General features: G+C 48.4%; 1 protein-coding gene across 1 annotated transcript in view; it reads left to right on the plus strand.

The window, feature by feature from the left end:
• The first annotated feature begins 5,512 nt into the window (after nt 1-5,512).
• The window catches only part of Edn3 (endothelin 3), a 24,583-nt gene continuing 2,704 nt past the window's right edge, over nt 5,513-27,391 (plus strand). The window contains exons 1-4 of the mRNA XM_031372944.1: nt 5,513-5,911; nt 6,405-6,717; nt 24,333-24,509; nt 25,426-25,491. Coding sequence (XP_031228804.1) covers nt 5,860-5,911; nt 6,405-6,717; nt 24,333-24,509; nt 25,426-25,491 — 608 coding nt within the window. The 5' untranslated portion in view covers nt 5,513-5,859. The remainder of the gene's footprint in view (nt 5,912-6,404; nt 6,718-24,332; nt 24,510-25,425; nt 25,492-27,391) is intronic.

Consider the following 27,391-nt stretch of genomic DNA (forward strand, 5'->3'; position numbering starts at 1 on the left):
GGAAACACAGAATCATGTTGCCTCTGGCTTTCTGAGCTCAACTCTCAGGAGTGTCTCTGGAACAAGCTCTCCTTGGAAGAAACTCTGTGAGCTCTGTCAGTCCTGTCGCTTGATAGTCATCAAAAGCAATGGTTGAAACCATGTTAATTTAGGGTCATGCACCCTGTAGGTCAGATGTTTGAGAACAAGGCTGATAGGAGCACACTCCTTCTGGATTCTGCAGGGGGAGAACTATGCCTGTCCTTTGCCAGTTTCTGAAGGTGCCTGAAGCTGTCATTCTCAGGCTTCCCTTTCCATGACTGCTTCTATGGCCTGCCTCCTATTTCTGTCATACAAGACATTTACGATGGTGTTGGAACCCACAAGTAAACCTTTATGTTTCCTATTTCATGGTCCCTTTTCTATTTTGGATGATTTACCCACAGGCTCTGAGGACTAAGGTGTAGACCTTTGGGAGAGCTATCATCCTTCTCACATCACAGAGAACAAGATCCTGATTGGTAGCACATAGTCTCAAGCTTTACCCTGGAGTGTCACTTAGAAGTGGAAGAAGAGTGGGAGAGAGGACATGAAGAGATGGGATACTAAGAGAGCTGGTATGCACAGAAGAGCTCAAAAGGCTCACTAGACAATGCTTGGGGACAATTTCTGCTGGAGCTGTCTTATTTCTCCTGGAGATGGCCTAATTTCTTTTAGGCCTTGAATATATAGGTTTGACTAAAGTTTAGAAATCACTATGATCTCTCTCTCTCTCTCTCTCTCTCTCTCTCTCTATCTATCTATCTATCTCTATCTGTGTGTGTGTGTCTGTGTTTCTGTGTGTGTGTGTGTGTCTGTCTGTCTGTCTGTGTCTATGGTTTTGGGAATAGAACTCAATTACTCACACACACTAAACAAATGATTTGTCACCAAGATATATCCCATGCTTAAAAATAAATAAATGAGAGTTTGGGGATGCTTATGGAAGAGTCAGGGGGAAGGATTGAGGACCCTGAAAGGGTTAGGAATTCCACAGGAAGACCAACAGAGTCAACTAACCTGGATCTTTGGGGCTCTCAGAGACTGAACCACCAACCAAAGAGCACTAGACTTAGCCCCCTCTCACACCCTGCACATAGATGTGCATCTCTGTCTTCATGTGGGTCCCAAACAACTGGAATGGGGACTGTCCCTAAAACTGTTTTCTGTCTGTGGAATTCATTCCCCCCAACTCAGCAGTCTTGCCTTGCCTCAGTGGGAGAGGCACTTAGCCCTGCAGAGATTTGATGTGCCAGGGTGGAGAATACCTAGAGAGGCCTCCACTCTCTCAGGGGGGAAGAGAAGGGGTTTGGGGAAGGGACTGTTGGGGAGGCAGCAATCTGCATGTAAAGTGAATAAAAATAAATAAATAAATAAATAAATAAATAAGTGGAAGTTTTAGGGTCTTGTTGACACTCAGGGTTCCTTGAGCTGAGGATTCTCCTGCCTCTCTCAACATATTGAGAAGCTGGGCTTACAGGCTGCAAGGCTGGCTTGTGATGGGTTTATTTCACTGAATCAAAATTGTGTTGTACATTTCCTTTAAAGCAAGACATATGGAGCTGTAGGTGGGTCTAAGGAGGAGCTATCATGACTGGGGATACAAAGCTAAGCTTGCAGAGCATGGAAAGGAACTGAATTCTCTGACTTCAGAGAAAGTCCCCGGCATTCACTGCTCTTTGGGATGGGTGGGGGAAGAAATTTTAGGATAATGGAAAACTACAAAATATATTTTGTCCCTATCTCTTAAATCCCCTAAGTTTAAGGGAAAACAATCTTCAAAAGAGTCATAAAGTACAGGCAGGGGCAACTGGAGGGGATGCTTAGCTGAGATAAACTGCAATGTTCTCAACCTTGGGTTTTGAATCAACCCATGAGAGCTAAAGTGTCAACATGTCGGTCACACATCTGCCACCTGGGAAGAAGCAGATGTCAACCAGAGTGGCTGAGGCTTGCCCTTAGCTGAGGCTCGGCAGCATTCTGACAGATGAAGGCTCTTGGGACACAGTGATGGTACTCAAGGAAGATCAAGGAACATTGGTGGACCTCAGAGGGGGGAGGGCCATTTATTATTGTCCTCTGTAGAGACACATGGCCATTGTTCCCCAGCTTGGCCTCTCATGAGAGATTCTGAGAGTCAGGAAACTCAAGAGAAACAGAGCTAATAACTTGCCTTCAGGAACACACTGGATAGAATGAAATCAAGTATCAACTCAGGGTATGAGTTCAAGAGTTAGTACTGCTTAATGGGTATGAACGCTGCCCCGGAATGAGGTAGTACTGAATTCAAATCTAAACTCTGATAGATAACAGGGTTGTGATGAGAGGCCAGATAGTCTAAACATTTTGAATCAAGTAAAGACTTTCCACTGGTTTATAACTGAACAGTGTAGATTTCAGGTCCAGCTGGATCCAGGAACTTAAATAGTACATCAAAGCTTAAACCCAGTGTCTTTCTCTTGAACTCCATTTCCTCTATGTTGAGGTTGATCATACTTACTCTGTTTTGTGTCAACATGCCTCCCAGGAGCTGTGGATATGGGTCATCTCTTCTCTATAATAACACTGAATAGAGAAGATCTATTTTTAAGATCTTCTAGTCAAGATCTTGAGACTGACTAATTTATCCATGATGGCCACAGGCTTAATCCAGACTTGAACTTGTAGCCAGAAAGTTGTGTCTACTTTGTGTCAGCTACCCAGATCTCAATTGTATCCTATGTTAAAATTTCAGACTCGTGGGCTTACAGAAGACCTACTTGAACTGAATGGGGAACACAACCTTCCCAAGGAACCACTGGATGCAACTATAAGGGAGTGAGAGGATGTTGTGGTAGACAGTAACCAAGGCTAACCAATATGGCCTTCAAGGTGACTGCTAGTAAGCCCATGGCTGCTTGGCCAGTAGTGGGGTCCAAGAGATGGAGGAAAGACCAACTGGTCCACCTTCCCCATCACAGCTCAGTTCTGAGCTCCAAGCATGTCCAGTGTCTATCATGGCTCGTGGATGGCTCTTCTTTAATGATGGATTGTGGAGAAAGGCCAAGGTGCTCCCTGGGGCCTTACTTATGGTTAACTATTACAATAGGGTTCACTAACCCTATTTTTGAAGGCTCACTCTCATGACCTGGTCACCTCCAAGGTCCCACCTCCTAACAGTCATCTTGGATTTCACCAGGTCAAGAGAGATATCTATTATTCTCGTTCCTTGCGATTAAAATACCCATCTGCCATTGTTGAGGCCACTGACAGCCCAGTTGTCTTCACTGGCCTCTGTGGGTGTGGCCAAAGCAAACACTGCCTGGATGGATGTGTGCAGTCCAGGTTGTTTACAGTACAAGAGAGTAGGGATAAGGCTTTTGATTGCCCAAGGCAGACCTTTCTAAGTCTTCCTAGGTCAGCCAGTTCCCAGAAATAGATGGCTAAACTTGGTGAAGTTCTTTCTACCAGTTTGTCAAAATATATTGTTTTGCTAATTTCCACAGATTCTGAAGGTCGATCTCCAAAAATGATGTGACTCTCCCTTCCCCATGCCAACTCTCTGGTGATAAGCATCCCTGTGTCAGAGATACTGCCATCAGCTAGTCCCCGGCACATTCTTCTGGCCTCCTCACCTGGTTTTGTGGTCCATTCACTAGAGCTCAGCTTTCCCGGGGTTGGTGGCAGCCAAAGCAGCTTTGTGATTCTGCCACACCACCAAATCATCTGAGCCACGAATGAGTTACATCATGTTCTGATTCAGATTACTTCTCTTTGATTTAACAAAATTAATTTAGAAAGGAATGTTCTATCTCTACCACACAAGGAAAGCCAGCATTGATTGCCATAAATAAAAAATGAGCACACAATTAAGAGTAGAGTACAATGTCATTAAGTCCCAGCTGGACTCCAGTCCTGCCCAGAGCCCAGCTACTGACTGCTCTGCTTGGCCACAGAGAGAGTAGTGCTGGTTAGAACGTCATTGAGAACTGCCCCACTGTTCTCTTAGAACAGCAGCAAGAGCAGAAGAGGAAAGAGAAGGCCTTTGGCATTTTTACAATGTATCCAAGTCACAATGAAGACCAGTTAAATTGCTGCCTCTCCTGAGGGCCACCTGCCTCCTCTCTGCCCTCCCTGTTGTACAGTGTCTTATGCTCTTAACTTGGATTCTCCACCTTTAACCTTCCTTATCTCCACTGGAGTGAAGACCTAGGGCACACGTCCATCCAGGCAGTGTTCGCTTTGGCCACACCCACAGAGGCCAGTGAAGACAACTGGGCTGTCAGTGGCCTCAACAATGGCAGATGGGTATTCTAACCACAAGGAAAGAGAATAATAGATATCTTTCTTGACCTGGTGAAATCCAAGACGACTGTTAGGAGGTGAGACCTTGGAGGTGACCAGGTCGTGAGAGTGAGCCTTCAAAAATAGGGTTAGTGAACCCTATTGTAATAGTTAACCATAAATAAGGCCCCAGGGAGCACCTTGGCCTTTCTCCACAATCCATCATTAAAGAAGAGCCATCCACGAGCCATGATAGACACTGGACATGCTTGGACTTCCAAGACCTCAGAACTGGGAGCAATATGTTTCTGTGTATGAACCCTCAGTCTAACGTGTGTGTGACACAGCAGTCCAAGCCAACTTGCCTTTAGCGAGAGTCCTCGGAGGCAGGGGCATTAGTCTCTTTCTACTTAGAGTCTGCTTTCTCCATGCCGGTGGATGACCTTGGCCGTGAGGCTGTTTCTCTTCGTGGAGGGCTCTCCATGGGACCACGTTGCCTCCCTGGTTGGAGCTGCTTATTGGATAAAGACTGAGCCAGCTAGCGACAGTTGTACCCCTTTTATGACTTGCCTCATGAGAGCCTTCTGGGCCACCTCTTTGGATTCTACTTTTTAGAATGCCAATCATTAGAAATACTGGGGAGGAGGGGGAAGAATGGCTTTGAAACCCACGTTTTATGACAGCAGTGCCCTGAGAAGCGAGTCACCTGTGGACAGTTGTATGAGCTTTGGAGAGAGGTCCCTCACTGAAGGGGCCAGAGAGAAAATGGGGTTCCCCAGGAACCGCTAACTCAACGTTGAAAGGAATCTTTGTGACTTTGCTCTGGTCCCACGGCCCCACCTGCCACTCAGAACTTCCAGAGTCAGGGAACTGGCTCGGGCACCCATGAATCAGAAGTGTAAAGTACACCCAGGGCCGTGGTACAAGGGCCCTCAGCAAAAGGAAGGCCATTGGTGAATAGAGCTTTTCCTTTAGACTGATTTCAAAGGAACGAGAAGCCCGCAACCCTTCCTTCTGTGCAATCTTTTCACGGTCTTGGTGGTCTTGGTGCTCTTGGGGTGGGGGTGCGGTTGCTTTGGGCTGGGCAGGGGGTTTCACGTGTGAGACTAAGTGTAAGTGAGCAGTGTGCGCTCGGGCAGAGGGTGGCCTTCAAGCAGCTGTTCGGGCCTTCACCCTACCCCATCCACCCACGGGGAGCGCGGCGTCCCCGCCTCTCTCTAACCCTGGGTGAGCCTGGGGCAAATGCGCCTCTGGTCAGCTCCCCCCTGTGCTTGGAAAGCGACCCCCGTGAGCCCCGGGTTCAAAGGCCCGGCGCGGCAGTTCCAGCCCCTCCGAGGGGCGGGGAGGCGAAGGGGGTGGTGCGGGAGCCAGAAAAGCCCGAGCCACAACCGGCCAGCCCTGCGCAGGGATGGGCAGCGCGCTCTGAAAGTTCGTGACCGCCTCAGCCAAGTAACTCTGAGCCAGGAGGCGCAGCACAGGCAGCGGCAGGACTCGAAAGCTGTACCCTGTCTCACTGGCCTTTTGCGGTCACAAGCGGCCACCCTTCAGGCCCGGTGCTCCCGCGCCTGATCGGGGTTCATGGAGCCGGGGCTGTGGCTCCTTCTCGGGCTCACAGTGACCTCCGCTGCAGGTAAGCGGGAGGGGCGGGGCGGCGCGCCTCTCCACGCGGGAGTGCACACAAAAGGAAGCCCGGCGCGGATCCGTGTTGCGGGGAAGCTGATAAGTCTGGCTTTGCACCCTGAAGTCTCCCAGAGGCGAATAGAAGGGCCCGAAGACATAAAGATAACTTCCACTGGGTCTGGGGGTTTTCAGTTTAGGAGACTTTCTTTGGGCACTTTTCAGAGACTATTCAAAAATCGAGTTTCACCCAGTGAAGAGCAAATAGCTTTCAGACTTCACAGGGACTGAAATAACTCTCCAGTTTTTACTGAGTGTGCACGGAGCTTTGTAAACTTCTTAAGGCATTTGGCTTAGTTTGAAGACTTGGGGGGTGGGGGGAATGCAACCAGCCTCCGGACATTGCAGAAGTTTGGTTGAGTCTCATTCTGGTTTGGGGGGCGGGGTAGTGGGTGCCAAGAACTCTGTGTCAGCAGCTTAGGAGCCCTTCAATCCTCCTCCCGCAGGATTTGTGCCTTGCCCCCAGCCTGGGGGCTCTGGCAGAGCCAGTGTGTCCCAGGAACCCCCTGAAGCTGGATCACAGGGGGACTGTGAAGAGACTGTGGCTGGCCCTGGTGAGAGGATTGTGTCCCCAACAGCTGAACTGCCTACACATCCTGGAAGTGCTGGGCAGGAACAGGGACCAGGCAGGTCTGGGGAACAGGAGGATAAGGGGGTGCCTGCACACCACCGACCTCGGCGCTGCACGTGCTTCACTTACAAGGACAAGGAGTGCGTCTACTATTGCCACCTGGACATCATCTGGATCAACACTCCTGAGTGAGTTGGCCCCGGGGTTGGGGGAGGAGTATGTCTGTGCCAGGCCTGAGGCTTCAGGTTTTTTTTTGCTCAGACCTCAGCCCACCTCATTCAGACCCCTGAACCTGCCACGGTGCAGAGTTCAGCTCTTGCAGTGGCTCCAGGCAGCACAACTGCAATCACAGGCCAGGGGCAACCCACCTCCTCTCTGAGAACCTAGCTCCGAAGAAACTTAGTGCTGGATTTGACACGTGGTGGGGGAGGGCTTTAGATGCCCACAGAGTTAGGTGCTCCTATCGCCCAAGGCTTCTTAGGGTGAGCCTTCCTCCTAACCCTCGTTGGAACCCCTTGAGAGCAGCTTTGGGGTGGGGGTAGAGTAGGAAGGAGGCTCGCCAGACCCAGAGGGCATCCATCCCTTGAAATGGCTTCTTCCATGTATGCCCATCTTGGATGCCAAGCCAGAGTGACACATGTGGCTCACCTGGCTGCCACTCCCCAGGGCTGACCCCAGTGTCCTCTGGGGACTTTCTGTTCAGTCTTAAAATCTCTCACAAGTACCTAGTAGCAGGTGCTGATATGTCTAAGTGTCTCTAGGTGTCATGTTTGATAAAGAGCCATAGAGAAGGTTTCACTGTCTTATTTTCCACTCAATCCCCACTGGACCTCTGGGGTCCCCCCTGTGCTAAGACATAACTTATAAGCTATAGGGTGTGAACTTGTGGCCACTATCTCATAGCTTGTCTCTTGGATCCCTTGAATCTTGGTCTGGATGATGCTAAACTCAGTTCCTTGGGTATTCTCTGCATTTCTAGGGACATCTACTTGAACTTGCCTAGGGATCCTTGTCTGAGAGCTTGGAGATGGCTGAGCACAACCCCTCAGCCTGGAAAGGCAGCTAGTTATTCTCCTTCATGGTTTCCTTTCTCTGGACACCCATTGGTGTCAGGGCCATCTGGGTCATGGCTTTGAAGAGTCATTCACCCACCTAGACACTCTAGTAATAAAGCGCACAGAAGAGGGGCTAGTCAGAGGGTCCAGTGACTTCTGAATCTGTTGACAAGACCCCTAGCCATATCCAAGTAGGTCTGAAATCTCCCCAAGTGCCCAGAATGGCAGGCAAAGCTGGCTTCACTGAAGAGTCACCCAGACTCCTGCATAAGTCCTAGGCTCTGGTAGACCCTGGGTTTGTTTAATCATGGCTGCTATTGTCCTGCAGCGTCTAGTCCCTTACTGAATCAAGAGCTGCCTGGGATTCCTCAGTTTTATAGCTGATCCCAATGGAGCCACTTACTTCCCACCTGTGTCTGATGAGGCCCTTGACAAACTGTTGGCCACAATGGGGAGATGGGAAGGTTATAGGGGTGAGTATTGGGCCGCCATGTATTGGTGTCTCTTCTCAGAGTCTTGAGTTCATCCTTTCTTAGATCCACCACCACTCTGACTGCTGTGTTTGATTTCTAACCATTTGCTGTTGTGATCCAACCAATGAACATCCCAGAAAGGGGATCCCTAGGCAGCCTAAAGGCCCTGGGTCCTGGTCTTGGCTAGAATCCCAAGCTGTAAGTTTAGAAGAAGAGAGAAATTCAGCAGGAAGGGGCAGGGTGGAGTCAGGAATTGGAAACTTCTCTAGGTCTCTGCTTGTCATCCAGTGTTCTGAGCACTGCTTGGGTGGGAATTGAATACCTGGGACATGTCCTAGAGGTTCCATAAACACCCAGAGATATTTGAGATCCTGTGTTGGAATTTTGAGATGTCTTGGGTGAAGTTAAAGGATGCAATGGATCATCTGCTCTTTCTGAGACAGCCACCTGGAATTCTCCTAATGTCTGGTTCATGTCTTCCTCTCTTCTACCTTGCTTTACTCTATCCACTGGGAGGGAAGGGGTGAATCCAGTGTTCCCATGCTCTGTTCAACCACTTGGGAAACAAAAGTGACAGTTGCCAGACTAGAGTCCTTTGAGTTCAGACAGGATAAACACGTTAGCTGGGAGATGTTTCCTGGATGGCCTCACTCTTTCTGTGCATGGAGACGCATATGCGCTCACACTCCATCCATTCTCTTCCTCCTCTTCTTCTTTCCCTTAAGTAGATCCATTTGCTATCTTTAAAATATTGGGAACAAGATTACAATGTGAGAAACTGAGCTCTATAGGCCTCCAATGGAATAGAAGAAGAACCTGAAAAGTTACTGAATAACTCAAAAGATCTACATCTTCCTCCCCTGCCCCCTATCTCGGCCCCTCTTCTCCAGTGGTCCCTCCCTCTCACATAATTTCTATCCTAAAGGGGCCTAGTGTTCTCTCTCCCCAAGTGCCCCAACTAGGCTGTGGCTGTTCCTGGTCCCTGTGGCTGGATGCTCAGGTTGTTGGAGCAATCTTGACCCTTGTTTCTAAACCAAGAACCTTGAACTTCGCAAGTTTCTGCCTTTTCACGCTCCAGTTCCTGTCCATTTGGTTTCATGGAGATCAGGTCCACCCTCTGGCTTTGTCTTTGAAGGACACTTGTGAGGACCTTCTGAAGGCTGTGCTGAGTGGCGCTTGGTTCCACATCCAAGGCTCTGAAGGATTGATGTTGGAAGTTACCATCAAGCCCCGCCCGTGTCCTCATGGGATGTTAACTGCCTAGTTTAGGCACAAGGGACCTTCATACTTCCAAGACTCTCTTAAACCGAAGCTCTGAAGTTCTGTGGTTCCTCCATGTTTGTCATACCCTGAGCTCAGTTAGACTATATGCACACACTCAGTGTGCAATAGATACTCCATCAATGATGGCTGGCTTTTTGTTAAGCCCTGAACCTAGTTTTCCTTTCTCACTTTAACTTTTGCCATGGCTCTAGTCTGAAGGGCTTTCTCTCACCCAGCAGGTCTCTTTGTTCAGAATGTGAGGCTCTTTTAGAGACCCAGACCTTCACTGCACTGTGGACGTGTGTATCTTTTGAAGTACTTTATCCGTAATTTTCCTCATAGTCTTCAACAAAGCCCATGGACCCAAAGATCCACATTTGACCTTTATCAATTGGACTTCTTGGCATCTGAGATCACAACTAACAGATGGCACAGTTTTTCCTAAAACTTGCCTCAGCCACATGAGGAACCCCAACTTCCCACAACCTGCAGGCAAATTCCAACATTGACAACAAAACCAGAAACAAATCCAAACCAAGGAAAAACCATCCCATCTTATCCTGGAAAATTCACCAAGCCTAAGACAGTGATTGGGTGGTGCATCCGATGTCATGTGTATACACACTTGAGTGGGGAGGTAGTGGGTGGGATGCTATATGTATACATTCTCAAATGCTTGGAGCTGCCCTGCCTGCACAAGTGTGCTGAAAACCCATGCGTCCTACCTTCAAGGCAGGTGGGGATTGTACCACTCAGGGTTCACCAGAGGGACAGAAGCAATAGGGTGCATTTGTACAACCATGTAGAGACAAAGGAAGTACTGTTTTATGATCACAGTCAAGGGCCACCAATGGGTGAAAATTCCAGTGAGAGATGGTGACATAGACTTGAGGGCAAAGGGAGCCCAGAATCAGAGTTCTGTCTTTGTAAGGGGACCTGAGTCTTGCAGGCTGCCAACTGGCTAGACAAAGGCTATCTAGGTTGTGGGAGACAGTCTGCTTTGCTCAGAGGGTTATAGACATGATAATGATATCTGAAAAAGAGCCTTACAGCTGCTTCTAGGTTGGTGGTTGACCAAACAACTGGGCATTGAAACAAAATTAACCCTCTTGTTAGGCATTGGGTCTAACATGCCCCACAGAGGAGGTCCCTTCTAAGGTAAGTGGTTGCAAATAAGGTTACTATTTCAGGTAAGTCCTGAAATAGTAACGGAGCAACCAGGGAACCCAGAAAAGAACCTGATGTGTGCTTCCCCACCCCTCTTCCAGGGGACCCGCCATCTGTTAATCCCTTAGGGACATCTGAGGGAGCCACTGTGATGCTGGGATGGCGACCATGTTTCCCAAACAAAGCTCTGAGCCACATGGCTGACAAGCAGGAATGTATTTATGGAAAGAGCAGGGCGAGACACTGAATCGTGACTGTGGTATGGTGGAGAGACTGGTGTTATCTTCCATCTCTGCTTGACTTTGAGTTCTGGCCGTGCCTCTCCATATGGCAGGAGGTGCCATCCGCTCCCTGCTTCCCCTCTGTAGGGTGCAGATTCTGGTGCAAGTGTCGGGAAGTGACCAAGGGGTCTCCCTGAGTTTCTCCAACTGACATCTCCTAAGGACACCCAGCCTGCTACCCAGCCTTTGCCAAAGCATGCCACACTGACTTCATCCCTCAGGAATGACATTTGTTTTGCGTTCTTTCTTTCCCCCCCCAAGAAGTAAAGAGTAGACTGATAATGATAATAATTAACACAACATTTGAACTTGCATTTTAATGTCTTCTACTGCAGAAAGGCACAAGTTGTGCTCTCAGTATCTGTGATCTTCAAGAAAGGCCTTTTTAGCAGGTTTTGAAGAGCAGCTGCCCACCATTACAAGATCCCAATGGAATTTAGGGGTCTGGGGCCCTAGCTTCCTGCAGACTAGAGCATTTCAGGATCCCAATAAAAGTCATCTTGTTCTGTGAGCCAACCTTTGGTGGGATCATGCCTGTGCTGGGTTTATTTGAAGCAGAAAAGACAGTCCTTGTGTTGGGGACACATCATGAGTGACTGACAGGTCCACAATGACAATGTGGATTGGCCACATATCACTTTGTGGGAGCTGTACAGCTCTCTGTGTGGTGTGTGTGTGTGGGGGGGGGGTGGGTATGTGTCCTCTAGTTTTCAGGAGGCCAAGGCATTTGCCTGGGATTGTAGGAACCCTCAGCTCAGTAGTATGGCTTTTGGTACGGTCCTCTCAGGCTCCCCCTGTTTATCTTTTTTAGCACAGGCCTACCTACTTTGCTGTGACTAACTCCTGCATCCACTCTTTTGACTCTGTGTGTGTGTGTGTTCTCATATGTATATAGTTAGTTACATGTGTGATTATGGGTGGAGGCCAGAAGTCAACATCATGTGTTATCCTCGGTCATTCTGCATCTTAGTTTTTGAGATAGGGTCTGGGACTCACTGATTCAGTTAGATTGACTACCCAGCACGTTCCAGGGATGCCTCTGTTTTTGTCTCCTCAATGCTGAGATTGCACACACCACCACCTCAGCTTTTTAGGCGGGTGCTTGAGATTGAAACTCAGGTCTTCATGCATGTGTAGCTTCACTGACCGGGCTATCTCTCCAGCCCCAGAGACACCTTTATGGATACCATGTCTTCATGCCAGTGGTTTGGGCCCTGGGACATAACTCATCTCTGGCCACCTCTGTTCTTTGCAAGGGTGATATTGATTCATATTACACAACTCTTTGGAATAACACATCTGCCCCTTTGCAGGATAGGCTTTATAATATATATATATATATAATAAATATCTATATTTATTATATATATTATATATATTATATATATATATATATATATATATAGAGAGAGAGAGAGAGAGAGAGAGAGAGGCACACACAAGCAAAGTCACAAACTGTTGGTCCATCGTATGTATACATTTTATTCCGGAAGCTTAGTGTTGACTAGATGACAACAACATGACTCTGTTAGTCTTCACGAGCTGTGGGTGGGCCCTTGGATCTGGTAGTGTGTGTCTGGCATACCGGCAGGTTTAGTCTGATGGCAGAGATGCGGGAATGGACAGGTGTTGGTCTGAGGGCTTCACAGCCCATTGGCCGCACCCTGAGTGGGAGTTTTCTTTTTCTGACTGTTGCTTTGTGCTCTTCTATTCCTTAAGTCCGTGTCCTGACCAGCCTCTCACAACCTGGTACAATCTTGAAGAGAGATGGACTTGCTTAAACCCATCTTCTCATGCTGTCCAGAGTCTCACACACCTTGGGTCCAAGACTCATGGCATTTAGAGAGAGTGGGACCCCAGGACCCCCTCATGTAAATTTTAACAACCAGGAGAACAAGAGCCATGTGTCATTAAAGAGCTTTAACTCTAGGGTCAATCTTCTTGTTTGAGATTACACTTTGAAGACATCCCTCTGTGGGTCTCAGTTCCCTGTGTGCCTGTAGGGGAGTGAAGAGTCTGTGAAGGTAACTGGGGGAAATATCTGTGGACTGGTCAACATAGTACTTTGGTCTTGAAAGTGTAGCCATCACAATCCAGGATAGCTTTTATCCCTGCATTCACAGAGTGGCTGTCTGGCTGTTTTCCATCCCATGCTTGGAAGACACCAGTGACTACAGAATTCCTTCTCAAGTTGACTTCTTGGACCAAGAGACTTCTTGGTATCTTCCTTGGCTAGGAGTACCCACCTGCAAGTGCCTACCCTCTTTCCCTCTCAGACATACAGCATTTCTGAAAGCTGTCTTTTCTGTCTACTGGTGTCCAGTTAACATAAAGGTTTCCAGACCTTGGCAAAAGGTGTGTCTGGCTGTCCCAGTGCCTGATAAGTAGCTGATAAAGCTACCTGTGGCCAAAGGTTGTTGCAGGTTGGGGTGGGATTTTTGTCCCGCCCTCTTCTGTTACTTCCTGTTGCTTCTCTTTGTTCTTGGTACATTATCAGAAGGATTGGGGACTGGGGCATGGTGCTCCCTGAGATCCCTGGTGTAGGTGCTCCCTGAAGTCCTGGCACAGGTTCTCTTGGCACAGGAAGCAGCAGCTGGCCACTTCAGGATGAGGTAAAGACTCTCTCTGTTAAATCCCATGGAGTGTTGAGAGGAAGGGACAGCCTGCCTTCTTACCTGGCAGAGTCTACTGGAGTCCAAGCAAGGGCTTTGTAGCTGACAAGCCCTGGGGTTCAGAGCTTTCTAGTCCCTGAAGTGGGTCTAGGAGACAGAGTTGCCGGCCATGATCGAGAGAAGACTGTACACATGGGCTGCTGAGAACAAACTGCATGGTAGGCTTTCAAGAAGGATGTGTAGGAAATGATGCTGGCTCACGGTTCTGACTGTTCACAGACTCCTCCGACTCTTGGGTTTAGGTTTTTCTATGTGTCTGTTTCCACCTCCTCCTTTCCTTGGGTAGTCTAACACCTTACATGTCAGTTTTCAATTTGAGTAACTTAGTTCTTAGAACACTTGGCAGGAAGACTCTTTACTTGAGAGCCTTGGAATTCAATTTCAGAATAGGTTTGAAGGTCATCCTTACAAGTTGACCTTTCTCTGGATTTCCCACTAGCTGAAAGCCCCAGAGTCTAGGAGGAGGGAGGGGTCTTGCCTGGGAGCAGAGTCAGGCTAGGCTGCAATGCAGGTGAACTATGCGTGAGGCTTACCAGCAGCTTGGTGAGAAGAGGCTGTGACCCTGCATGACCCCAAGGGGGCATTTGGGTTTCTGCTAGATGAAAGGGGTGTTGCAGTTAGGAACTTGGCCTTAAATCTGAAGGCCTTTGCAAGTCCCTGACATCTCTGGTGTGGTTTATTCCTACAAGAATTTAAAACAAAGGAAGCTGGGAGGTAAACAATGTTTTCCTTAAGGAGGCTCCTTGGCCATGGCTGGAACCGGACAGGACTGACTTCAGCATTCCAGCTCTCAGTCCCAAGCTGCACCGTTGGTGTTTCAGAAAGTCTGCTGGGGAGCTGTTAGAGAGCTCTTTCCTCACTGGAGGAGACCCTGTGTAGCCACTTCTCAGCTCTCGAGTAGTCCCATGTTGCATGGGAAAATGGCTTACTGTTGTTCTCTGTTGGTACAATGGCACTGAATATGAGAAACACATATGTGCAAAGATTCACACGTGCGTGCATGCATGCCAGCATGTCTACATGGGTGCAGACACTTATGCCCATCAACTGCTCTCAAAGGGAAAACCAACTTTCAGAATGGGTGGGTGTGGTGGATGATGGGTTTTTTTGCCTAGGCACAGTGCGGGAGGCTAAATTCCTACTAGCCCACAGGTCTCCCTAGCATAAAGCGACAGGACAAGGCCATGCTGTCGCATCCTCCTCCATCCTGACACAGAGTCTCGGAGCCAAGAGGTCTTGAAGGACTTGGCAGCATTCAGCCTGGCCTTCTGTTATTGCCTTCTGAGGCAGACTTAGCAGGGGGCTCTAGTAAACAGTGACAGAACTCCACATCCTGACCCAGTAAGTTAAAAACCAGAAACAGATTTCTTGAGTCTGTTAGAAAGGCCCAGAGACAGGGGTGGCCAGAGGGACAAAAGGCCTATGGTGGCCATGGGAAGGGAAATTGCTTAGCTGAAAGTTAGAAGCAACTCACTGAGAATATAGAACTGACATCTCTGTGTCTCTTGTGGGACAAGATGGAGGCTGAAGACCAAGGTACTTCTGGGCACAGAGGCACCAACACCTTAGCATGGGAAGACAAGGTGTTTCCATGATGCTGGAATGAGAGAAAAAGTCTATACATGCACAGTACCAACAGTTTGGGGGCTGACCTTGTACCTGCCCACTTTCCGCTGTTGCTCTCCCTGACTTCGCACCTGCGGGTAAAGCTTGACTCTCACTGCACACAGCCACATGCAGGACCTTGGAATGACATTTGATCAAGCTAAGTCATCAAGCCCTTTTCTGTCCTGAACATGGACTCTCTTGAAAAGCAGCCAGGCCAGCAGCCTCTTTCACATCCTGCAGGTAATTTAAAGAGGCATGTGATACTGTCGGCATTTTTGAAAACCTCCTCTACAGGGACCCCCTCCTTCCAATACCTGCTCTGATCTGCCTCTCCAGGCTCCACGTCTGGCAGCTATTTTGAGCCCCATCTGTCTGCAGCTTTGCATAAAGCTGTAATGAAGCCAGGTCAGAGAAACGAGGGTTCTCATGCCTACATGTGCGTTGGAGTTCGCCAGGGTCATGTGGGGCTGCAGAGAGAAACTCTAGCTCCTTTGATGCCTTTGGTCGCACAGCGGAGGGGAAGTGACCCACTCCAAGAGTTCTTTAGATGTCCTATTCTCTACATCATTTCTCTTGACTTTTTGGGGGAGAACAGAGCCTTTAACTCTTAAGCTCCTTCATAAACATGCCAGAGCATTTCCTACCATCCTCTGTTCCTCTGACCCCTGTGCGAAGAAGGGCGAGCAGCTTCTGTGTTCCAGGGAACATGGAAACGATGCTTTTTCTGTGGCTTTGGGTTTTGTGGGCGTTTTGCTTGTTTGTTTTTCTAAGGCCCCAGTTAGTTGGGTTAAGCTTTCTAAACACAGCAGATGAGACCCTGGGAACCTCTCAGACTGGCGAGGCCGTGGTTGGCACTGAGTTGTGCTGTCCTTGGCAGAGTCGTGTTCTGGGTGCTTCCCCTGGGGACTGGGCGGCTGATGGTGCTTGTGTGGTGGCGAGGGTTCTTGAAAGGCTCCAGGTGGAATGTGAAGTTAGGCAGACCTTTACAGGTAGCCAAACAACCTTCCACTTTTCAGGTCTTTCAGTGGGGGAAGAAACACACCCGGGATCTCAGACAGTCATCAGGTTGGCTGGAGCTTGGGGCTTCCATACTAAGGGTCCCCTCCCGTCTAGTCCGTGCCTTGTCCATCTATGCAGCCTGCTGTGACTAACATGGTGCATGCATAGCCACAGTGGTCATGATGAGATGGATATTCTACACTTGGGGTGATCTGAAGACTCCATTTTTCCTAAGGAGGCAGACTCTTACCACTAACCGTTTGCCCCACAGTCACTGCAGCAAGCAACCAAAACAACCTGCGATGATTAGTCCTGTCAACTTGATGGGTTAGAACCACCCGTCTAGTTGAGAAGGTCCTTGCATGATTGTGAGGGAGATCATAGATTGGGTTAAGTGAGGTGTGTAGACTCTCCTTAAATGTGAGCTGCACCATTCCATGGGCTGGGTCCTGGCCTGGTAAAAAGGAACGTGGTAGCTGAGAACCAGCACCCCTCCTTTCTGCTCCCTGGCTGCAGATTTGATGTGCCAGTTGCCGCACGCTCCTGCTGCCATGGTTTCTGTGCATTGATAGACTGCATCCTCAAATTGAGCTGAACAAGCTTTTCTTTCCTTAAGTTGCTCCTGGTGGCTATTTGACCACAGCGAGGAGAAGAGTTACTAACACGAGGAGAATGAACTTATTCTGCTCACAGTGTCAGAGGGCTTGGTTGGCACTGCGGTCGGGAAGACTTGGTAGACCACAGCAGTTCATATCATAGCAACCAGGAAGCAGAGTCAGAGACTAGGAAGAGGTCAGCGCAAGACACACCTCTCTTCAGTGACCTCCTTCTCCCTGTCCTCTTCCTCCCTGTCCCCCTCCTCCCTCTTCTCCTTCTCCTCCTCCTTCTTTGGCTCTTTTGAGACATGGTTTCTCTGTGTAGCCCTGGCTATCCTGGAACTCACTCTGTAGACCAGGCTGGCCTCAAACTCAGAGATCCACCTGCCTCTGCCCCCCATTGCTGGGATTAAAGGTGTGGCCACCACTACCTAGCTCAGTGACTCTGTTCATGCCTTCTGTCTCCCAGTGGTGTTGTGATGACTTCATACTGTGACTCCAGCCAGAGGTTAATCCTTTGATTAGGTCAGAGCCCTTGGACCACTAATCCCCTGGGGTTTTGTCATTCAATAAAGTTGGCAATTAAGATTAATTGCCACAGCTTGGTGTTATAGGATTGTAATCTCAGCTTCTAGGGGGTAGGGTGGGGCGGGGGGGGGGGGGGGGGGGGGGGGGGGGGGGAGAGCCGAGATGACAGGATTGAAATTAAAGGCGATAGAATGATTTAAAGACTGGAGTAGAAAACTTAACACAAATAAATAGTAAAAAGAAGTAAAACCATGTTTGGCTAGTGGTAGAGTATTTGTCTAGTTGCATGAGGCACTAGGTTTAATGCCCAGTATTAGGAGTGGGCAGGGTCAATGATCGTGTCTCCCAAAACAGATGGATGGGGAAACCCACTCAGCCAATTGGGAATTCCGCACATTTAGGAGGCTCTGAGGCAAGACCTCACCCCCTTCACCTAGCAGATACTTACTGAGGCTCTGTGACAGTGTTGAGGGAGGACATGCACCAGACATCTGTGCAGAGCTGAGTGGCAGACACAGTCAGGGGCTGAGCTGGACAAAGTTCTGCTGTCCTGACCCCAGGAGATTGTGTCAAGGCTAGCCGCCAAGGAGACTGTACCTTCAGAAGAAAATGTGTCCCTCAGTCTTAGAACTGACAATGAGGTCAGTGCCCAATAGTGAGGACCACTGTTTGGGAATGTCTCCACAGTCATCAATCAGTCACAGCCTGGGACCCATAGCTCTAAATTCCCCACAATCTTTAGTTCTTTCTGGAGGCTATGAGGGTCTTGCCATGAGCTTTTCCAACCTGGATCTGTGAGGGTTTTCTACAGAAGAAGCAAAGGAAGCTATAGGTGGTCAGTGCCCTGCTCCCATGTTTATGAAACACAAGCTGTGGGTGAGATTCTATGCAGCCAGCAACTTTACATGTGTGTTTTCTGTTTGGGGACAGAGGACATGGGGAACCTAGTCCTTCTGTCCCATTTCATCCTCAGAGTTGGAAGACCGCCCGGTGGAATGTATGGCTTAAGGCCTGGACCATAGCTGACCATAGCACAGTGAGGGGCGAATAAACTGAAGGCTTCTGATTGGCTCAACCCATTGTCTGGAGCTGGGCTCTGAACAGAGGGATGGAGGCAGGTAATGTGTTTGCCTCCATCTGCTCAAGGACAGTACAAGTTCAACTTGAAGTTCTAACATGGGCAAATGGGAGGAGAGGATTTTAGCAACTCTCTTTGTTGGCTTTGCCCTAGTTCTTTAGAGAAAAGGATCTCTGCTTGGAGACATGGCAGCTTTCCTGTGGTATGTGAGAATGTGCTTGCCACCTCCTAAGTACGTGGTCCAGGCCCAATGGGAGTTTTTTATAAAGAGCAAGAGGCACCTTATCCAGGCGTGATTCATGATGGGGACTTATTGGAAGGAGACAGGACACCCTCAGATCAGGAGAGATAAACAACCCAGAGCAGGGCTGCTACAGAACCTGGGGACCTGGAGGGGTGGCTGATGACTAAGGCGAATCAGAGCCACTTGGCACAGAGCAGCCCCACAGTGCCTTTGGATCTTGTGCTCCTTCATTAGGAATTTTGGGAGAGAGAGAGAGAGAATGGGAGACTGGGTGGCTCATCTGAGGAAGGATAGGGGAAACTGAGGCAGGTGAGTGGCAGGAGGTGGCTGGCAGGATGAGGAACACTGGAAAGTGGATTCAAAGAGACAGGAACCTCTTACATTGGCCTCAGGTTCTGGACAGAGAAGTCCCACTCTCCATTATTGACAGTGGGATTCCATCTCTAAGATTGTTTTTCCACATCATCCTCCGCATCTGTATACAGCAGGCAACCTACAGATGTTTGTTGACATGAAGAGAGTTACTAGCTGACACTTCTGCATCTTGTCATACTGGAAAGAACACAATTGTAACTGGCTAATGTTTCAGAGCTAGCGGACACCATGGTAGATGCCACCTTCCTTGCCTGAAGAGCTAGCTAAGCTTAAGATGCTGGCCCATTGGTTCCATCTAGGGAAGGCTTTAATAGAATCTGAGATTGAGCCATGGCCAGACAGCATGCTAGGGTCTCAGAGCTGTTTGTCCGTAGAGGGGTGGGAGATTGTATCCAGCAATGGCTGTTGTCTCCTGACCACCTACTAGCTAGTGGGAATCATTTCTTTCTTGGCCAGGTCAGCATGGTCCCCAAAGCCCCATGAACTGTACACTGGGCTGCCCCATCTTCTTTGCTTGACTGCTTCAGAAGAGAAAGGGTGACAAGAAGGAGGCAGATCATGAACTTGACACATGTTCTGAGAGAATAATGGACATTCCCTACTCTTGGGGAGATATTCAACGAGAACTTTAGTTTGTCTAACTTAAAACGACAACTATATTTATAAAGAAAAATAGTTATAGGTACAAATTTTGTGATTGTTTCCCTCTGTCTCACTGGCTTCACATTATGAAAGAGGTCACTGACCCAGGAGCTATAAATTAAGATGCTCACCATAGCCAGATCTTCAATTACCAAACAGAAAGTAGCAAGCATTGAAGTATTGTGAGGACTGGAGTCTCCTTGGGTTGGGTGGAGTGTCGTCTTGCAGCCATCTCGAGGCCAACACTGCCATGGCGAGATGCAGGGCTGCCGCCAAGACAACTTCAATCAAGCAAGAGAAGCTGAACATACTGTTGGATGGAGGAAGCTAGCCATGCCAATGTTCTAATCTGTTATGTAAAATTTGCTTCGTAGGCAGGACCTTCTATCTGATTTATGGTGTTTGCCCAGACCCTTCTCTGGCAAGTTGCTAAATACCATTCAGTGGGAAAATGAGGAGCAATTTTTCTTTCAGTTTGATCCACTTTCCTAATGGTTAAGAACTCAGCAAATGAAGCCTCTCTGCTGACTTCCAACTGGATCCTTGTATCTGTGTCCATTGTTTAGCTGTCACATGCAGTTGCTAGCTTCACAGATAGGAAGGTGGAACCCCTTGTTTCTCTAGGAAAAAACCTAAAACCAGGAGGGAAGTGTGTCTGTGTGCCTGTGTGTTTCCCTAAATCATTATCCTTGTTTAAAAACTTCTCACAGAGAGATAAATGAATGATGTTCAGTGTGTCTCTGCAGATGAAGATGAATGCAGGCGACTCGGGAGTTTAATATTTAATAACATTTATATATGACATTTGGGAAAACTTGAAAAACAAAGACACTGTGATAAATAAGACTCTGGTCTCCTTGTCACTGATTAAGTAATGAGTGTTCTTGGTACATAAGTTGAGAGATAATTTATTATACAAGCACACAGAGCGCTAGACACTGCATCTGCAGGTATGACGGAGAGCATGTTGTTTATCCATCCCTTCATCTGCTTTCCTTGTGTGGAGCTCTGTGGTATAACTGGCATGGACAGATGGAAGGACTGCCTGTCTCTACAAAGAATTGCATTATCTAAACCCAACTGTTCAGCAGTAAGCAGTCACAGTTGGGTTGAGTGTACTGGTCCAAAATTCTCAGCTAATTTAGCTCTGTTTTCATGGTTCCACATCGAGGATTTCGTGTTGCCCATTCAGGGAATAGTGACAAAGGGCAGTAACACAAATGAAGTAGGGACTCTTGTGAGATGGGTGGTGGTGCATGGCCTGCCTGCCAGAATGACGGAGGGCAGGAAACAGCACTGTTGTGGTCTTTGGGTTCCTTTATTGCTTAGTCACACATCACAAACACAGCAGGCCTGATGAGTGGAATTTTTCTGCCGATGAAACTCACAACTTCTCCAACCAATTAAATAATTAAAGGATCTAATTTTCATTCACTGCTAACTCTTTGCTGGACATTTTCCCATGCATCATCTCATGCCAGCAAGTGCCTGATGATCTTTTTGTATACTGAGAGGGTGGAGTGTGGGTCATGTAAGTGGTTTATAACTTAATAATGGAATTACCAGGCAATCTCTCTGTACTCCATGTACTCTTTCTGTGCCTGCCTGAACATACAGGCTTGATGTTTCTTTTTTATCGCTTCTTCATCTCCCAGTAGTATGAGAATGCTTGCAGGCATGGATGTGCCTATATTTCACACTTAAGATAATCCTAGCTACTCAGTTGGTGCTTAAAGAGCTCATGAAGTTCTTTGTGATGACGCTTTCCATGACTGAGCTCATCCAGATGCAAAGAATCTGGTTTTCTCAAGTTGGGATTACCTCCCAATTAGCAACCAAAGACTCAATTAATTTGTTTTGTTTTTGTTTTTAATTTCTTTTGTGTTTTAATTTTTTGTTGTGGTTGTTGTTTTCTTCCTACAAGGTCTCATTCTGTTGGTCATCCTAGTCTGAAACTCACTGAGAAGCTGAGGCTAAGGTCTAACTCAAAGAAATCCTCCTGCCTCAATTCTTATTCTACTTCGTATTAAGTCCGTGATAGTATGAAAGAAGTAAAGGATTAGCTCTCTGGGTTTTTTTTTTTTTTAATTTTATTTTTATTTTTTTAGACACTTGGCCTCCAACTTGCTATGTAATCAAGATTAGCTTTGGTCGCTCAGTCTTCCCATCTCTCCCTCCTGAGTGCTGTGATTAAAGGCGGGCACCCCAACAACTAACTCTGCTACCTGCTCATGGGGAGCCAGTATTCAGATCTGGGAAGGAAATACCCTGACCTGCCTCTGACTTGGAGAACCACTAGTTGCCTCCTTTGACCATGCATCTTCCACCCTTTGCAAGGAATTTCTAAAACTGAACGCACCTTTTTCTAGAGAGTGTTCCCAGTATTCTGAGTTTTGGGGTCCACTACCTGAATGCCCCCAATCCTATGTAGATATTATCTAGTGTCTGACACTTGAGGATACAGCAGGGCTCAGGCATGTATTTCTCTGCCTGCAGGGTAGGTGCAATATGCTGGTGAGTAGATAGATCTTAGATATAGCCTGGGACAGAGGAGGCTGCCTTGGTGTGGGATGAAGCAGGAGGGAAGAGAAGCTGCAGTGGTGTTTGCTTGACAGATTTCATCTGAGAACTCTAAGAGACACCCGGACCCCTAATGTAAGCCTGCTGGTCTGAGGGACTAAGAATGGCATCTTTCTAGGTTGGGGAACAAGGCTTTTGCTTACTAGCATTTATCAAATTGACCAGTAATCTTTTAATATTTAGATCTGGACTTGGTGGGCCTCCATGTTGAGCTCTCATTCCAAACCCTATATGTGTTCACTGGGACAAGATATACCGCCAGCTCCTAAGAGCCTTCCTTCCCCTGGAGAGGGGGATCAGCTCTGTAAACACTCTTTGAAGCTGTCGGGGGCGTTTGTACATGGCGATTTGCTTGAGACTGCGGGAGAAATGCTAACACATCTCTATTAACAAACACCCAGTCGCCTTATTTCCTTGCTTCAGCTGAGTGGCTCTACACCCACAGGTGCATAGTCAGGTGACAGTAATTTCAAAATTGCAGGTCTCCATGTTGATGGAGAAATGGGAGCTTCAGCGTTCCTCACGTGTGATTTTCACCAAGAAACAGAGGACTGGCTTTAATGTCAACACTTGGAGATTTACTGTAGCCCTGGAAATATATACCTTCAGCCAAATCTGTACCCGCAACAATGGTCACATTATCCTTCTCCTCCCTGACCCCCAACCCTGGTCCTGAGAAAGGATCCAGCTCCCGATAGGACTGGACCCTTCTGACTCCTGCCACCTTACTCAGCAGCTACGTCTGCCTGGGTTAGCAGGGAACTCACTCCACTGTCTCCTAGGATACTTGGCTGGGGCAAAAGCAAGAAGGGTGCTTGGTGAGGTGCTCTCTCCTGATTTCCAACCCAGCATGGAAGAAGTTTTGTTCTAAGCATCTGGCCCCACAGGCGCAGCTGAGTCTCCTCAGCACCCCAAAAGGCTCCCTGCCCCTGTGCTTCCAAGGGAAAGAAAGCACAGAGAGGATGTTAGGCACCCTTTGAGGTGGATAACTGGTGATACTCTGAGGGCCTCATAGAAACTGGGATGAGCAAGTAGGCCAAGACTTCCTGGAAAGGGGCCTTTGGCCCCATAAGTTTCCTCAAGTTCTTAGTAATTTGTCCCCCAGATCATGTTGAGTTACATTAATGAGTTAAGCATGTGGTTTTAACTTCTCACTCAACGCTCCAGAAGCCTCTCCTCTCTGGAGAAGGGACCATGGTTGGACTGTGCTCGCTCCTAAAATCAGATTTAAACATTTATTGCTCTAGATGCCTTCCAATGCTGACCGTAACCATAAGTGGTCGATCATTTCAGACAGTTTTTGCTGCACAATAAGACCTTCCCATGACGAATTCCACTCTCAGCCGCCCCACTGAGGTGGTGGCGGCAGCTCCTGGAGAGCAAGCAGAGCTGGTGGTGGTGTTTGTCTGTTTGAGGACGCTGCATGCAGGGCCTAGGGTGGATCCCTAATAACTGTAATTTCATCTGCTCCACTTTCCCCAGTGCCAGCTGTGAGGTCTGCCATTAAGTTCAGTGAGTACTAAAGTTACCAGGGACAACCACAGGTATAGAAGAAAGGCCTTATAGGTACCAGGTCAGGTCCCAGACAAGGACCACCAAATGGGTCAAGTAAGATTTCTCGAGGGAGCTTGGGTAACTGGTTTCTGGCAGGAAAGCCCAGTGGTTCATGTATGTGCGTCTGTGTATGCGTGTATATGAGGAGGCCAGCTGTCAACTTCAGGTGTCACTCCTTAGGAGCCATCCACCCTTTTATGAGACAGACACAGCTCTCCGGCCACCAAGCTTCAAGGATCCTGCTGTCTCTACGTCCCCGGCATTGGGATTATAGGCAGAAGGAGCACACCCAGCTTCTTTTTGTGCATTCTGGGGGCCTACTCAAGTTCTCGTGCTTGGGAGGATTTCATTAACTGAGACAGACTGGGAACTAGAGGTCCAGGCTGGGATCTCAGGACCTACTCTGAAGATGCTAGGCCTGCATAGTCTGAGCTGGAAACAAGAGAAACCCAACTATGTGCCAGTGAGGCTGAGGGCTCTCCTGACTGCATAGGCTTGCTTCAGCTCTGTAAGGTTTCTAGGGCAGTCAGCCCTTCCCTAGGCCTCCTGCATCTCTTTCCATGTTGGCAGCCCGTTTCAGTATCTGGTTCACTCCAAATGATTCCCAGCTAACACACTATAGTGGAAGTGCTTCATCCTGGCGTGGCTGAGTAGATACCCCCAACCCCCATTTCTCTGTGCTCTGCAGACAGACTGTGCCCTATGGACTGTCCAACTACAGAGGAAGCCTTCGGGGAAAGAGGGCCTCAGGGCCAGTTCCAGAAAGCTCCCAGCCCTCTCCACGGACACGCTTGCGTTGTACTTGTGTGGGGGCAGATGACAAGGCCTGTGTACACTTCTGTGCATACACCGCAGATGTCACCAGGTATGAACACAGTTTTTGGTCCTACTCATGTCTAGGTGCAGACCACTGGTGGGCCAAGCTAAGCCAGGGCCTTCACAAAGTCGGCTAGAGGGTAGCTTTGCCAGGTCCTCACCCTTCCTTGCCTTTCAGAACGGTCCACAGCCTGTAGCTATGTAAACAAACCAGGAGGAGTTGGGAACATTCGGAGACCGAAGACCCCAGCCATCTCCATGTGCATTTTTAGCTTCTTTACAAACAGCAAGCAGGAGTTCGCACTCTTGTTACCTCATATGAAAGAACCCCTTGGCTTGGGCTTCCGATTTAGTTTCCGTGTGGCCTCCTAGTCTCTTCCCTGAGACTGACTGTATGGCCTTCTCAACTGTACAGAGAAGCACATAGATCCATTTTGAGGGGTAAGCTACCATACTTGCCCCAGGGCTGCACCTGGACCACTGTTCCCTAGTTAGGTGCTATGAAACTCTTGGCTCTCTTTCCCTTCTCATTGGGCAAAGACTCATCAAGCCAGCCAGGTAGAGCAGCCTATCACCAGCCTAAAGGAGTGTGTGGATGAAACTCCTGAAGTCACCTTTATGAGCTGGATGATCTTATCTGGGCAGGGTGGGCCCAAGGGTAAGCAGGCACTGTAGCCTCGGGGCTGGGCTCTGCCATCTGGAGAACCTGGTACTAGCTACTCTCTTGTTCTGGGGTCTGGGGTGCCGTCTGGGGTGTTGAGCATCTAGTGAGTGTCTGAGGAATGTGTTTGGTACTCATACATCCCCCTACCCAGCCTTCAGTCCTACAGTCAGTGCCTGGTACTTGGTCCTTGGGGGAACACACACTAAGGTGCTTGTTCCTGGGGAAGAGGAAGTCATAATTTGGCACCCCAAAACCAGCCACACAGAAATGCTAATCCCTGAAACCTGCTATGTCCCCACAGTTATTCCAGGAGAGCAGAAAATCCAGCTGCAGAAGAGAAGCGGGACACTGGAGGCTCACGTCAAAGGTGAAGACAGGATGCATTCATTCAGGGGCAGAGGGTGGGTGAAGAGCTGGCATCTGGTCTCAATAAGTGGCCAGTGGGACTCCAAAGCTTACAGGCGTCCCCACCAACAGACACTGATGACTCTTGGTCTGTCAGCTCTGGGTATATTTGGTCATTGTCACCTTCCTGGTCCTGAGTAACCCTTTGTGGTTTTGGAGCACCTCCACCCTGTGTCCCTCTTAACTCCACGGTGATGACTGACAGCTTGACTCTCACTGGAATGGCAAAACAGTTACCTGCCCTTCGCATAGTAGATCCATAGGCTGAGCTGATCAACCCTACCTTGGCCTCTACTTCTGTAACCAAGTGACTCCTGTTACATCATTTCTTCTTGGTAGAAGTGGGTGTCCCACATGGGTAGTGCCCCAACTCCCACCACTCCCAGCTCATTTGTTATTATTTATTTGTTATTATTATTAATAACCTACCTCACTCTCTCTCTCTCTGTGTGTGTGTGTGTGTGTGTGTGTGTGTGTGTGATTTTCTTAGGTTTTTGGTATGAGCAATCCTGAGGGCTTCCTGAAACCAAGCTAGGCTTATTTGTCACTCTGTCTGCCCTTCAGAAGTCATTATCAATGATTCAGCCACATGTCTGCAATGGGATGGTAATTTGCGTTCGTAGTAATAGCCTGGCGGTGGCTTCCGTTCCTGCAGGGAATGATCAAGGGAAGATTAACCCAAGCCCTGCATACAGGAGCCTCCCAAATCCTTAAGATGGCTTCCAGTGGTCTAGAGAAAATGGAAGGAAACAGAGAGGCTGAGGTAGCAGCATTCCTGAGAGAACATTTGCCAGACCCCAGCTGGTCCCTACCCAGCCTCCTCTTCATTCCTTCCCCACTTTGTCACTTTTTGGTAGCCCCCCCCCCCATCAAACTTACATTGGTTGGTGAGAACAGGCTATGATTAAAGCTATGCACCCCTTGTATCATTTATCAATTTACACGTGCATTCATTTAGCTGAGATTGGTCGTGCACCGGCTACATGTTGGAGCCTCACTATTTTTGATGTATAGGGGAAGATGCAATGGGTCTTCTTTAGTTTATTTATTGATGGAAGCAGACAGCAGACAAATGTACACAATACAAACTGAGGAAAGCAAAGGAAACCTGGACAGGAGGTCAAGGATAGAAAGAGCTGAGGTGCTGTTGTTTGTCATCAGGTAGACAAGGAGCCATCTGTGACCTTGGCACAAAGACCTGTAGGAAGAAAAATATGAGCTACATGGATGCAGGAGGGAGAGGTGTTTCAGTCAGGGATATGGGAAGGAGGAATGTCTGGGGCCTATCCAAAGAACGGCCATCAAAGGCTCCCCGTGCCAAGAAAGCACATGAAACCTTCCTCCCACAATGCTGCTGTTCTGATTGTTCTGTCACATGACCAAAAGGTGAGACTGAGATGCTGAAGAGACATTCAACTGTAAAGTACTTGTTCTACAAGCCAGAGAGTGAGTGTGATCCCCAGCACCTCCACAAAAGGCTGAGTGTGGTGGTCTGGTCTGTGCCTGTGATCCCATGGCTGGGATGGCAGAAAGGCAGTATCTTGGACACCTAGCCCAGCCTAAACAGACAGCCCCAGGCCCCCATGCTAGACACTATTTTTTTTTTTTTGATTTTTCGAGACAGGGTTTCTCTGTATAGCCCTGGCTATCCTGGAACTCACTCTGTAGACCAGGCTGGCCTGGAACTCAGAAATCCGCCTGTCTCTGCCTCCCAAGTGCTAGGATTAAAGGCGTGCACCACCACCGCCCGGCTTGACACTATTTTTTTTAAGAAAAAAAAAAGGTCACTACTCCTGAGGAATGATACCTGGAGTTGCTCTCTGACCTTCTCTTCCTGTCCCTGTCTCTCTCTCCCTCCCTCC

This window comes from Mastomys coucha, unplaced genomic scaffold, assembly GCF_008632895.1.
Source record: "Mastomys coucha isolate ucsf_1 unplaced genomic scaffold, UCSF_Mcou_1 pScaffold15, whole genome shotgun sequence".
Lineage (NCBI taxonomy): Eukaryota > Metazoa > Chordata > Mammalia > Rodentia > Muridae > Mastomys > Mastomys coucha.